The sequence below is a fragment of the Poecilia reticulata genome, linkage group LG13 (assembly GCF_000633615.1).
Source record: "Poecilia reticulata strain Guanapo linkage group LG13, Guppy_female_1.0+MT, whole genome shotgun sequence".
Taxonomy (NCBI): domain Eukaryota; kingdom Metazoa; phylum Chordata; class Actinopteri; order Cyprinodontiformes; family Poeciliidae; genus Poecilia; species Poecilia reticulata.
Genome location: NC_024343.1, coordinates 24,898,288 through 24,911,887, shown reverse-complemented (window position 1 = coordinate 24,911,887; position 13,600 = coordinate 24,898,288). Strand labels below are relative to the sequence as shown.

General features: G+C 38.6%; 1 protein-coding gene across 1 annotated transcript; it reads left to right on the top strand.

Moving 5' to 3' along the window:
* The first annotated feature begins 157 nt into the window (after positions 1-157).
* On the top strand, positions 158-12,976 carry psmd2 (proteasome 26S subunit ubiquitin receptor, non-ATPase 2). Its single transcript, XM_008426196.2, has 21 exons — positions 158-355; positions 2,041-2,097; positions 2,192-2,356; positions 2,877-2,998; positions 3,570-3,794; positions 3,890-4,048; positions 4,209-4,353; positions 4,598-4,658; positions 5,448-5,594; positions 5,718-5,824; positions 6,123-6,250; positions 7,058-7,145; positions 7,231-7,393; positions 7,513-7,614; positions 7,730-7,881; positions 9,488-9,571; positions 9,788-9,956; positions 10,170-10,264; positions 10,368-10,494; positions 10,626-10,744; positions 12,247-12,976. The coding sequence occupies exons 1-21, from the start codon at positions 233-235 to the stop codon at positions 12,427-12,429; spliced, it is 2,721 nt and encodes a 906-aa protein (XP_008424418.1). The 5' UTR covers positions 158-232; the 3' UTR covers positions 12,430-12,976.
* Positions 12,977-13,600: the final 624 nt, after the last annotated feature.

Here is a 13,600-nt window from a genome sequence, read left to right as displayed (position 1 = left end):
ATTTCACTATCGATGCAATAATTATTCATGAAATTGAAGACTCAATAACAAGAATGTAAACATTACATTCACTGTGAATTCCTATTTTTATGGTACGTGAAGTAGCACAAGCAGCAAAGACAGCTCTCCACTGCACACCAGGGGCGCTCAAGGGTAAACACGCTGTACTGTCTTATCAGAAGAAGTCAATTACCAGTCGGCACAGTTCCCTAGCTAACCGATAGCTACCACCATGGAAGAAGCAAAAAAGAAAGATAATAAGCCTACAGAAAAGGGGGGAGAGAAGGACAAGGATAAGGAAAAGGGACAGCAGTCCTCTGGGAAAGAAAAAGAAAAGAAGGAGGAACAAGAACTGGTAAGTTTGGGGAGCGTGGTGATTCATTGAAAATGTGCTAACTATAAGCGCAGGGTCTGGAGCAGATATTTGCCTTAGTCACCGTCACTTTGACAACACCGACATAGCGGGCCATAGTCTCTGGTATTTAATTATACCATCTAAAACCCCTTGGTTTTCCGAATTGTAAACATACCCCTTAAAATGTTAACACTGGTATGTACTTACAGACGTAACAGGACAAATGACTGAAGTTCAAGCCCTTTAGCTACTGTTAGCCTAGCATTATCCGTCCTACTGTGTTAGCTGTGCTACTAGCTAAACTTTACTGTATGACACAGCAGCTTGGGTCTAAACAATAACCCCACAGCAAAATGTGCTTCGTATTGACAGAACTGCATCTGTGATTAAGCTTGTCATGAGTTAAATTAAATGAACTGTGTGTCAAATGATTTTAAATTTATTGAGCACATTGACCTTAGTCTGCTTTGTTTATATGTTTCCATACGTGTGACTTGTAACTCCACGGCTTATGAAAGTCGCCGATAAGTCACCCACAAATATTCAGTCCATTGGGTGGTTACTGTTTTATAGACCACGTACACTTACTGTCAACTCGGATATGTTCATCAGAAATGTCACATAACTATTTTATTAACTAGAATAATCCAGCAGGCGTAGAGGCGCCCTCTAAGACTTTTTCATTAATATTTCAGTGCATGATTATCAAACATCTCTGATTTTATCTCACTTGTTCAAATAGCATTTTTCTGAAATTATTGTTGTAGATTCAAAAGCAGCTTTGCAAACCTGAGTCATCCTGCCTTTTTTGTGTTGTATAGAGAAGAGACTTTGTTGTTAGTTCACTTTCTTAAACTTTTATATTCTACTGACTTTATTCTGATTGAATTAAATTCACTCAAATAATTGCTCAACAGCAGCTGTAAACCACTTCTACAAAAACAAGACTTTGCCACAAATTCTGTGGCTTTGGTCCACAGAATTTGTGATTTTGTGGACAAAATCACAAATTCTGTGATTTTGTCGCAGCGCATGTTAACATTGCACTGCGATGCAATATTAACATGCATCGCAGCGCTCAACCTTCTAGGCATGTTATTGACACACACCTGTATGGTACGGATGGCACACTGCAAAAACGTGTTTTTGTAGAAGTGGTTTACAGCTGCTGATGAGCAATTATTTGAGTGAATTTAATTCAACCAAATTCAGTTTATTTATGTAGTATCATGCATGCATGTAGCAACAATACAGAGGAAAACTCTTCCACAGGAAAATGTCATTTTGAGATACAAACCATGCACACACAAAAAGAAACAGAAACATTGATTCAGGAGTACTTTTTATTTTAAAGAAAAGTAAAAAATTAAAAAGTAGTACTAGCTTCTTCTCAAAACTATAAAGATTAAAAACACAGCTTTGGTTATTGATGGAATTTGTTATGTCTATTTGTGCTTTTAGACTGATAACTTAAGAAAATGATGAAGACTCAATTACTTTATCTTATCATTAAGTACAACTATAACTGACTGGATCCATTTTCTTTTTTCTGACCATTGTCACTCTCCTGCATTAAGCACCACGAATACACCATTGACGCTTTTTTCTATCATTGCCTCTTTTCTTTTGTAAAATGATCTTTAATGTTTGATAATAATAATTTTCATTTTGTCACAATTTCTCAGTCAGAAGAAGACAAGCAATTACAAGAGGACCTGGAGATGATGGTGGAGAGGCTGAGTGTGAGTGTTGCAAACTTCCTTTCTTCTGCGTGTGTGTGTGTTAGGATGTCCGATCTTCAGCTGAGAATATTTTTTTCCTTGTTTTTTTCAACAGGAGAAGAACGCATCATTGCATCATCAAGCGCTAGAAGAGCTAAGGCGACAAATCCGCTCCTCAACCACCTCCATGACCTCCGTGCCAAAGCCCCTGAAATTTCTGCGCCCACACTATGGCAAACTAAAGGAAATCTACGAGGGCATGACCACCGGAGAGAACAAGGTGAGCCTCGGTTTTACTTTCTGTAAGGTTATAGTTTATTCTAACATCAAAATGATGCCAATCATTCTCTTTTTGTGATTAAAATTGTTTTTTCACCACCAACAAGGGATGTTGAGCACAGTTGTGTTCAGTGTTGGTTTGAGATAAGAGCTGCATGTAAAACATGAGTCTTATTGCTTCCTTTGCATCTTCATAGGAATCTGATCTTATTTCCGACAGATCATGTGTGCATTATAGAAGCTGATTGTTTAATGGGGTTGTTATTGCTATTAAACTTTGCATGTAAAGCTCAACATCTGATAAACTGACAACAGTGAAAGGAGATGGAGAGAACCCGTGACAGCAATTCTAGTATATAGTTAATTTAAACTCTTATGCGTATAGTTAAATAGTAGTATTAATGTGGGTAAAACCAAACAAACAAAAAAAACAGGGCAATGATATTAGCTCTTCATCGTGATGCTGCAGATATTGATATCTTCATACTTGACTAAATGATTTATTTCTGTTTTTGTTGTAGCGTTTCTGTGCAGATGTGGTGTCTGTATTGGCCATGACCATGAGCGGGGAGCGGGAATGTCTGAAGTACCGTCTGGTGGGCTCTCAGGAGGAGCTGGCCTCCTGGGGTCATGAATATGTCAGGTAAATAAATAAATAATGTTCCCTCGGATATGAGTTACTCCATATGTAAAAACCTTCAGATAAACGAAATGTAGAGATTTTGACATGTTTGTTTTGCTTTTCTTTTTTTCTATCCATCTGTGGATGACCAGGTAGTCGTTAGAACGGCTTCATTATGTTGGAAATCACAATTGCATTTGTTTGGGTCAATAATAAAGCTGTGTTTTTTTTGTTTTGAAGAAGAAAATAAGAGTTGGAACACATCTGTTTAATTTTTTTCTATATGCAGTGGTTCTTTAGTAAATTTTATGTTGTTTCTACTTGCATATATTAATGTCAACATATTTATGTATTTTTAATCAGATATTTGACATTGTATATATGGCAAGAAAGCCTTCAGTTAAACACTGAGAAACAAGAATTTAAAACTTGGATTATTTGCACTTCTCTAGTCTTCTCTATGCAGTATTGAGTACAAGACAAGGAGCTTTTTAAAAGTTACGTAAAATGGTGTTATGACTTGTCATTAAAATGTTATTTAGCTTTATCTGAGATTAGTGCTTATTCTCAAATTCTCTCCCATTTCTGTTAGGCACCTTGCTGGTGAGGTGGCAAAAGAATGGCAGGAAGTGGAGGAGAATGACAAAGCCCAGCAGGACACTCTGCTCAAACTGGTGAAGGAGATTGTGCCCTACAATATGGCTCACAACGCAGAGCATGAGGCGTGCGACCTACTGATGGAGATCGAGAGGCTGGACATGCTGGGGGACTACATCGATGAAAACGCCTACGGAAAAGTCTGCCTGTACCTCACCAGGTTAGCACCCATTGCTCAGAAAACGCAGAGTAGATGTTTAGAAATATGCATCTTCACTTTTGGCTTAATGTCTTTTTTGTTTTTCTTCCTTTTAGCTGTGTGAGTTATGTTCCTGAGCCAGAAAACTCCGCCCTGCTGAGGTGCGCTTTGAACATTTTCAGAAAGTTTAACCGTTACCCAGAGGCCCTGCGGCTGGCCCTGATGCTCAACGACATGGAGCTGGTTGAAAACATCTTCACATCCTGCAAAGACATGTAAGGAGACTGGACTTTTTGTTGTTGACCAACTGAAATATAACTATACTACGAAAAACTAATAATCACATGAGCAGTTGTTATATTAGCTTGTTGTTGTGAAACCTCCCTGTCTTTGTGGATTTGTACTAAATGCGTAGTTTGTGTCCTTTTCATGCAGCGTCATCCAGAAGCAGATGGCTTTCATGTTGGGCCGTCACGGCGTCTTTTTGGAACTCAATGAAGACGTAGAAGACTACGAAGACTTGACAGAGATCATGTCCAACGTTCAGCTCAACAGCAACTTCTTGGCCTTGGCCAGAGAGGTAGGGGATGGTGGCTGCAGCATGCTTTATAAAAAGTTACTGACATTTTTCTTTGTACTTTATTGGGAAGAGGTTTATCATTACGTCCAAGAGATATATTACTCCCTAAATCTGTGGATTTTAAATCACATGCAGCTTGATACTAAGAATTTGAAGACCAGGGTTGGAGATAAGATTCTGTGCTAATCACCTTATCTGATTACGTTTGACTTTTATTTACTACAAAGTGTTTTGTTTATTCCAGCTGGATATCATGGAACCCAAAGTCCCAGATGACATCTACAAAACCCACCTGGAAAACAACAGTGAGTTCAACTCCCAGTGTTTGATCAGCTATAACAGAGAGCCATGTTTACTGCTTGTCCAGCTTAAAATTTGCTAAGAGCTGCAAACATTTCTGAAAACAGTTCTGAAAACTGACTCGTCAGCTAGCGCTACAAAATGTGTTTCTTTTGTAGAAAAATTAAAGAAACACAAAGACTGCATAGAGAAGACTTCTCTAGTCTTCTCTATGCAGAGAACATGCATTTTGAAAATGCATGTTCCAAAAGTCCACATTCCTGGAAAATGAAGACAAGAAAGGAAATGTTTGTGACAAAATAATGAGAAAATCTGAAAAATGTCTAGTACCATTATTATCATCATCTTATGGGCATTCCATCAAAATGTTACATAAAACAATCACAAGAGCTAATATTTTTTTCATGTTTGCCTTTTGGTTTAGGCTGTGTGTAAATTTCACGAGAGAAATTGATTATAAATGGACCTGAAGCTTGTTTGACATTCAAAAAAAGAAATTGGCAGGGCTCCTATGCAGTTTAGATAAGTGTGTAAAATAATCCACTCATTACTCCCTCCATTTTCTGCTCTTACTTCCTTATTTTTCCAATTTGAAAATCTGCACAAAATAGAAATTTTTCCCCATCCAACACTACTCTGAAACCTTTGCTTGAAAAGCCCCGAGAACTCTAGAAATTTGAGCAGGAAAACAATTGGAGCCGTGGTTTAACAAGCTGCATTTCTATCATGTGAACAGAATAATTTTTCAGTTGAACCCGCTGTGTGTTTGCTCACCTCTGTGCGACATGTGACAGGGTTTGGCGGCAGCGGCTCCCAGGTGGACTCGGCTCGTATGAACCTGGCCTCCTCCTTTGTGAACGGCTTCGTCAACGCAGCCTTCGGACAGGACAAGCTGCTCACAGATGATGGCAACAAGTGGCTGTACAAGAACAAAGATCATGGTAGAGGAACACCCACCAAGCATACATACAACATTTTTGACATGTGTTGTTGTAATCCTGATTGTCTTTAGTAAATCCGTTGAGCCGCTGATTGTTAATTTTTTTAAAACTGAATGTCCTCAGGCATGCTGAGTGCTGCTGCTTCTCTGGGTATGATCCTGCTTTGGGACGTGGACGGTGGTCTGACTCAGATTGACAAATACCTCTACTCCTCTGAGGACTACATTAAGGTATGATGAGGTGTATGCAATTGCGTATTGCGGCAGGCTTAGTTTTGAATTTATATATTTGAAAATTGACCTGAAAAGGGATTGAGGATTTTGAAAAATTTAGTCTATAAAATTATAACCTTTTAACCTACAAGTGGCATCAGAACCAAGTTCCAGTAGCGTGTCTGAATGTGGCTTAAACAATCAGATTATCCTCACATCTGGTCTTGGCACTGCCTGCTCAGCCGGGCTTTATGTTGGCACCAGCAGTGAAACTGAGTCATGGATAAACTGTCATCTCTGTGCCTGTGCTCTGCAGTCTGGTGCGCTCCTGGCCTGTGGCATTGTGAACTCTGGCGTGAGGAACGAGTGTGACCCAGCCCTGGCCCTGCTTTCAGACTACGTTCTCCACAACAGCAACATCATGAGGATAGGTGCCATCTTTGGGTAAGGCTTTCTGTCTGTAGAGAAATGTTGTTATGCTCTAACTAAGTTCCATAACAGAACACATGGGTGGGCGATATGGCGTGAAAATAACTTTTCCAATTTTTAAAATAATTGTTTTATTCATTCCATGTCTAATTTTTTTGTTGTTGCTTGCTTTCCTTTTTGAAAAATAATTTACAGATGACAGAAAATATTTTTTTAAAAGTGGCTATTATTTCAATCATTCCTTATTAGGAGCAGGCTATGGGAATTTTTATTTAAATGGAGAATAAAATCATAATACTAGCAGAAAGATCTAGCATGATCGTTTCAAAGCTGTACTACTGATAATAATTTGGTGCTGATGTGTTAAAAGATTAAGTATTGGCTGTAAAACTTATACCAAAGTCTAACTTGACATGATGCTCAACATTCCTCATTTTAATTTTTTTGTGTAATGAATTCTCACAAAATTGCTACTTTATTCTCCTAATATTACAACTTTATTCTGGTAATATTATTACTTTCCTCTCATAATTAAAACATAAAAATCTTAGCCTGCCCCAATCTTTCGTCACAGAGTGAATTCAACTGAACTCAAATAAATAAAAGCTGCAAAGCTAACAAGATGGTAGGCCTTTGGTGTGCTGACATCACTCTAAAGTATGGAAACTCCAGGAATGCATTGGTGAAAAAGAATCCAGATTTTCCAAAAACAAGATCTTTAAAAAAAAATGAATCGATAATATCGGTTTATCGCCCAGCGCTAGCATAAAGTAGATGTACAGATTAACGTCATTTTTTTCTTTTTTTACTCTCTGCTTGCAGACTGGGCCTTGCTTATGCAGGCTCCAACAGAGAAGACGTCCTCTCCCTGCTTCTTCCTGTCATGGGAGACTCCAAATCAAGCATGGAGGTACAACTAAACGTCAATTAAGACTGCCTTTTATTTTACTGGATATCAGTTTAGTACCGTTGAAGTGCTTGTGTAAAATGTGAAGGTGGTTGGTGTGACGGCGCTGGCGTGCGGCATGATAGCGGTGGGGTCGTGTAATGGTGACGTGACCTCCACCATCGTCCAGACCATCATGGAGAAGAACGAACAGGAGCTGAAGGACACTTACGCTCGTTGGCTGCCTCTGGGTTTGGGACTCAACCACCTGGGTATGCTCACAGTGTGAGGAGAATAAAATGATTCAGTGCAAACTGTGTAAGACATGCTGACTGAATCACTTTTTTAAAGTATGTTTCTGATTAAAGGGGGTCTTTTTTATTGTCCTCAGGTAAAGGGGAAGCAATTGAGACGACCCTGGCAGCTCTGCAGGTTGTTCCCGAACCGTTCCGTAGCTTTGCTAACACATTAGTGGACATCTGTGCGTATGCAGGTAAGCTTTCTTTTTTAAATTTTTTTTCTTTTTTCTTTATTGTGTGTTAATATGTGGATACATATACGGTATAGCAACTGATTAACCCTAAAACACTCTGATTCTGTCCCCCTAGGGTCTGGGAATGTGCTGAAAGTGCAGCAGCTTCTCCATATCTGCAGTGAGCACTATGAAGCCAAGGACAAAGACAAGGATGAGGACAAAGACAAGAAAGATAAAAAAGACAAAGACAAGAAGGAGACAGCTGCTGATATGGGCTCTCACCAGGTGAGGATTTGTCTGCGTCATCTGTGATGTTGAACACCAAATCTGACAGCTTCTGTGTTTTCAAGCAACATCGTTTTACGATTCAGTTATTTTTTTTTTTAACGAAAGTTCTGACAATTTTCTTCCAAAGTTTGTACGCTCTGTGCTCCCTTACTGCTGTCTGCATGTGTTTAACTAAGTCAGGATTTTTTGTCTCCACTTATTGGATGACTGCAGGAAAGGCATCTTTTTTTTTGCATGTTTACTAGGTAACGGGGAAGTGCTGAAATGGCTCATTTTCCCTGCACCAAGAAACATTAACTTATGAGCAGAAAACAGGTGAGTGTTTCTTGACGTAGTGTTAGGACAGTATAGGCATAAATAGAAGTACAGAAACTTGCCAAAAGGTTTTTTTTTTCTTAATATGTTCTCTGTAATATGGCATTGTATCCTACAAATATGAAGATTTTCTGATGACAGCAGAGTCTAACTTGTTGATCTATCAATGATCTGGTGATTCCAGTCATCGCAGAACATCTCAGTAGATGGTAGGGATCACTGTTGCTTGATTTCAAAATGTTAGTAGTTACTTCCACACATCTCTAAAAATTTCTTGTATGTTGTGTCTAATGTTCCATTCATATTTCCCTCCCATTTGTGTATGATTGCTCCATTCTTCCATTGATAAAGAAGCATCAAAGAGTATGTCAAGATTTTCTCATTAGGAACTCATGCAACATTTTTATCTTCCAAATTGTGTTATTTCTTGCTGATAGAATAAAATATTAACAAATGCAAAAGTTACTTCTCACTTTATAGGTACACAAAGGCTCCATGATAAGAAGTGATAGACATGAAGCTGACTATATTTCTTATCTCAGAAGGAATGTTTGACTTCAGGCAACAAATCTAAGCAGCTCTTTATCAGACATTTTCACACTTGAGCGACAAAATAAGACGGTTACATGCTTGAGTTTTTGAATCATCCCTATTTACAGTATGATTCAAAGCCTAGAACAAGGTTCCCCTTTGTGTGTGTGTGCGCGCGTGTGTGTATGTGTGTTACCAGACCGATTGTTGGTGCTTCTCACAGCCTGCAGCGGCCTTGAGGGGGACTGTTGAAGCGAGCGCCTTCGCCTATCAGTCTGCTTCAAAGTACTGTCTCACATAAAGCCTCTGGCTGCTGCTTTGGCCTCTAAAAAGTACTTACACCCAGCTACAAGTATTATACCACCTCTTGTAAGTCTAAAATTTGCGTTTAGATTTACTTATTCTATACATAGAGGTTTTATGTGGCACACATTAAGATTTAAAAAATTCACATGACTGGTTACTGCATCACATTCGCATTAGAAAGATCCAACTGAAATGTATTAATTCACCGCAAATGGTGGATATTAGTGTGATTATTACTGGGGTTGGATGGGAAAAAGAGGGGGGAAAAAAGGAGAAACAGCTGCAGAAGTGCTCGTGGCTGCGTGAACGAGTCACACTTTAGTCACACAAGCAATCAAATGAAAAATATCAACACTGCTTCATATTTTTTTGACATCATCTTTGGTCGTTGGAACTGTAAGTCGGGAGTTTAAATAAGAAAGTTTATCTTGACGTGTTTCTCTCCTTTCAGGGGGTTGCTGTTCTCGGCATCGCCCTGATTGCCATGGGAGAGGAAATTGGTTCTGAAATGGCTCTGCGAACATTTGGACACTTGGTCAGTTTTCTTTATTTTTTTCATAACTTCTTCATTTTACGTTATTGTCTGTTCTATTATGTCGCTCTCATTTCTATTATCGCCTGTTAATCTTTACCATATCTTTATTTTGGGATAAATCTAAGGGTTGCTGTTTTTATCAGTTTAAACCAGACAAATAATATTGTGACTTTTTGTTCTCGTTGATGCTTATATTTTCATGTTTCACTGCTGCAGCTGCGCTATGGAGAGCCCACCCTGAGGCGAGCGGTACCCCTGGCCCTCGCTCTCATCTCCGTGTCCAACCCTCGTCTGAACATCCTGGACACTCTCAGCAAGTTCTCTCACGATGCCGACCCAGAGGTTTCCCACAACTCCATCTTTGCCATGGGCATGGTGGGCAGTGGTACGCATCAGCATGATTTAATGTTTAAAAAATATTAGAATCTGCTTTTAGCATGGAATATTATCTGTGAATTCATTTCTTAGACTTTCTTTTAATCCTTGATGTTTCTTACAGAAAATACCTCTTAATGCAGCTACAAGTTGCTTCTTTCATTTTCTTACATATAGTCCCTTCAAAATGTAGCGTAGTCTGAATTTAATTCCTTGTCTTTAGGCACAAACAATGCCCGCTTGGCAGCCATGTTGCGACAGCTGGCCCAGTATCATGCTAAAGATCCCAACAATCTCTTCATGGTCCGACTGGCACAGGTGTGTGGCACAACAACGTGAAGCCTTCATCAGACATTAGTGGACTTCAAGGAAACTGTATGTGTGAATATCTATTGAGCCTTTGTTGTTGATGCGTCCACAGGGTCTGACTCACCTGGGCAAAGGCACACTCACACTCTGTCCCTACCATAGTGACAGGCAGTTGATGAGTCAGGTTGCCGTGGCCGGACTACTCACCGTGCTCGTTTCCTTCCTTGACGTCAAGAACAGTAAGTTTTTTTGTTTTTTTTCCCTCTTGGTTCTCTACACACATTTGTTATTGTGTTGGCAGTGGAAAATTCAATATTTTTGTCAGTCGTCTGTGTTAATGAACCCATGTTGTTCATTGTGTGCATTTCAGTAATCCTGGGCAAGTCTCACTACATCCTGTATGGCCTGGTTGCTGCCATGCAGCCCCGTATGCTGGTTACATTCGATGAGGAGCTGCGACCGCTGCCTGTGTCTGTTAGAGTTGGACAGGTAAAGATGAGAATAATTAGCCTCCCATTAAACAACTAATAAAATGTTTTCAAATTGTATGTTTTTGAAAGTGATGCAATTGATTTTAGGGAGGGTGCTAGTTCAAGTTCAGAGGAAATCAAACAATTTCTTATTGACCTGCTCATTAATTTCAGGCAGCATAAATCAGTTTCACTGACATTTAATCTTGCAAAGCTGTGTAGTTAATTCTGAAGGCAGTTTGTTACCCTTTAAAGCAAAGTATTGCTTTCTCTCCACTAGAAATGTATGCACAACTTTGTTTTTCCAGTTAAATAAAATCCAACGGACTTGTAATGTTTGCAGCTGTTTTCCTAATTTTGTTTTCACTAAATTAGGAAAACAAGCCAGGCACAGTACATTATGAAATATGTAGCTGCAGGTTTCCTCCTCTATAATATCGTGAACTAGTTTTTCCATGCATAAATTCCTTAGATATTTATCTTGTCTTTTTTCTGTGAATCATAAGTAGTAATATAAATTTACTTAAATTGATGTTTAGTTGAGACTATGATAATGATGTAAACTGTTAAGATTTAATCAGTGTGGGAATATGATTTAATTGCTAATTTGAATTTGTAAAATGATGAACCAATTAGAATGAACCTCTCTTCTGACATTCTTACAACCACGTTTAGCCATTTCCAATTTCCCATTAAAATTCCCATGGACCTTTTTCTTATTCATTATTTTGAATAATGAATGATAATTCATTAAATAATCATTAATTATTTGTATTAGAAACATAATTTAGATCATACTGGATGTGTTAGAAAACGGTTGATATAAAACATGTTTTTTTATTAACAGGCTAAAGGATTTTTGAGTTGGCAATTTAAAATGTCTTTGGCCTTTTACATTAGCTGTTGGTGTGGTTATGTATTATACAGCAGGAGAATCCTTATTTCCAAAAGACTTAGAGAATAGCGTTTCACAACACAAGTCGAAAGCTCCAGAGTTTTCAGCTTTGCTGTTATCTGTTGAAGAATATTGATCTTTCCTGAACAGCATTTCAAAGAAAAAAAACATTTTTTTTATATAGCTGTTTGTTTTGTTTCGTTTTTCTTCTAGCTGTATTGTTTCAGATTTCAACAGTAACTAACTTCTTAAATCAGTTATGGCATCCAACTAAAGAGTGCTGTTGTTGGTGCTTGGGAATAATGTGTGCTGTTTGGGAGTGGGGGAAAAAAAGAGTAAATCTCTGACTGTTGTACTTTTTTTTTCAATGAGCTTCTAGATATCACTTTCTATTTCATAGCACTTTCTATTTTAATCTGGAAGTGTAAACAAACCCCTCGTATGGACAGATTTGTTCTCCTGGTGATTTAAATAAAACCATTTATTTATTTTTTTTGGCACCAAAATGTCTGACTTCACATTCAAAAGCCTTTACCAGCTTCTAAACTATATATACTCTAACCTTTGGACAGTGAGCATGGAAGAAATTGAAAATTAATTGCTTTTGTCATTTTTTCCCCCCACAGGCTGTAGATGTTGTAGGCCAGGCAGGCAAACCCAAGGCCATCACAGGTTTCCAGACTCACACCACACCGGTGCTGCTGGCTCACGGAGAGCGGGCGGAGCTGGCCACGGAGGAATACCTCCCCGTCACGCCAATCCTGGAGGGATTTGTTATCCTCCGCAAGAACCCCAACTATGAGACCTAGACTGCACCCGTTTTCTCTGGCCTTTCCTTGTCTCTGAGGGTTGTCCTTCGAGGCTCTTGGCAGTTGTTGTTTGGTTGTTGATTGCATTGCTGAAAGGACTCAAAACAAGCCTATCATCATTTGTTGTCTGTGGCCCAGCCCCAGCACGCTTTAACATGGATGGATGGGGTGTGTTTGGTTGGAGCGCTATAAAAGGGAGGATAAATTAGAACCTCATCCTTTACAACCTAATTGGTTTTCACATTGCTCTAATTTTGATCCACCTTCTCCTCACATGCTGACCCAGTTCTTTGACTGACCTGGGAGCAGTTTATTGAGATGGAACCTGTTTGTCACTCTCCTGTAAAGTTTTCAGTCATGAATAACCCGATCCTGATTGAACATCAGGTATTTTCATTAGCAGACATCCTTGGCCACCATTTGTAACTAGAGCATTTAAAGTTATGTATTCTCCATCACTTTTGTTTTCCTTTTTGTTTGTTTTTTTTTCTTTTGTTACAGTGCTGTAAAGGTTAAATCATCAATAAAATCAGCTCAATGGAAATGTGGTGATTGTGTGAATTTGTAGTTTATGTAAGCTTTTTTCAAACCATTTCTTCCATCAATCATAATCGTCCAGAATCATATGCACAACTTAAACATCTCTTGACCCACGAGACCAGTAAGATTTAAAGACGAGAAGAAAAAACAAATGAGGTGGATTAGCCATGCTTGCCGAAATGTTGTGACCAGGACATGTTAAATATTGTGTCTGCTTTCTGGATATGGAGTTGTTTGCATTTTGAGAGCGTCACAGAGCAACGGTTTTTAGTAAGGGGCTTTTTCAGATTGGTTGTAAGACTGGCTGCTACTGGTGATCCTTCCTGCCCACAGACACCATCACCATCCACGAGTCTTTAAAGGTACTTTGATTATATGAGTTAAGACATTTTGTTTTCCTTTAGGATAAACAATTTCTGAATTTAGCTGAATTCTCAAAATTCTCATAAGTGCATTAATCAGTTTCGCTGCTTAAAATTGAAACTGGTACCTCATGTAAATGGATAAGGTGTGTTTTGAGTTATGATACATTCTGTTATTCAAACTTTATATTTGAGAAAAATATTTTCTAAAACTTTTATGTATTTTTTTTCAGGATAAAACAAGATTTTATGCGGCTCACCCCAGAGGA

Coding starts and splice junctions, on each gene's coding strand:
- psmd2 (XM_008426196.2), top strand. CDS start 233: ATGGAAGAAGCAAAAAAGAAAGATAATAAGCCTACAGAAAAGGGGGGA. Junction 7,882..9,487: donor CTGATATGGGCTCTCACCAG/GTGAGGATTTGT, acceptor CTCTCCTTTCAG/GGGGTTGCTGTTCTCGGCAT. Junction 9,572..9,787: donor TGCGAACATTTGGACACTTG/GTCAGTTTTCTT, acceptor TCACTGCTGCAG/CTGCGCTATGGAGAGCCCAC.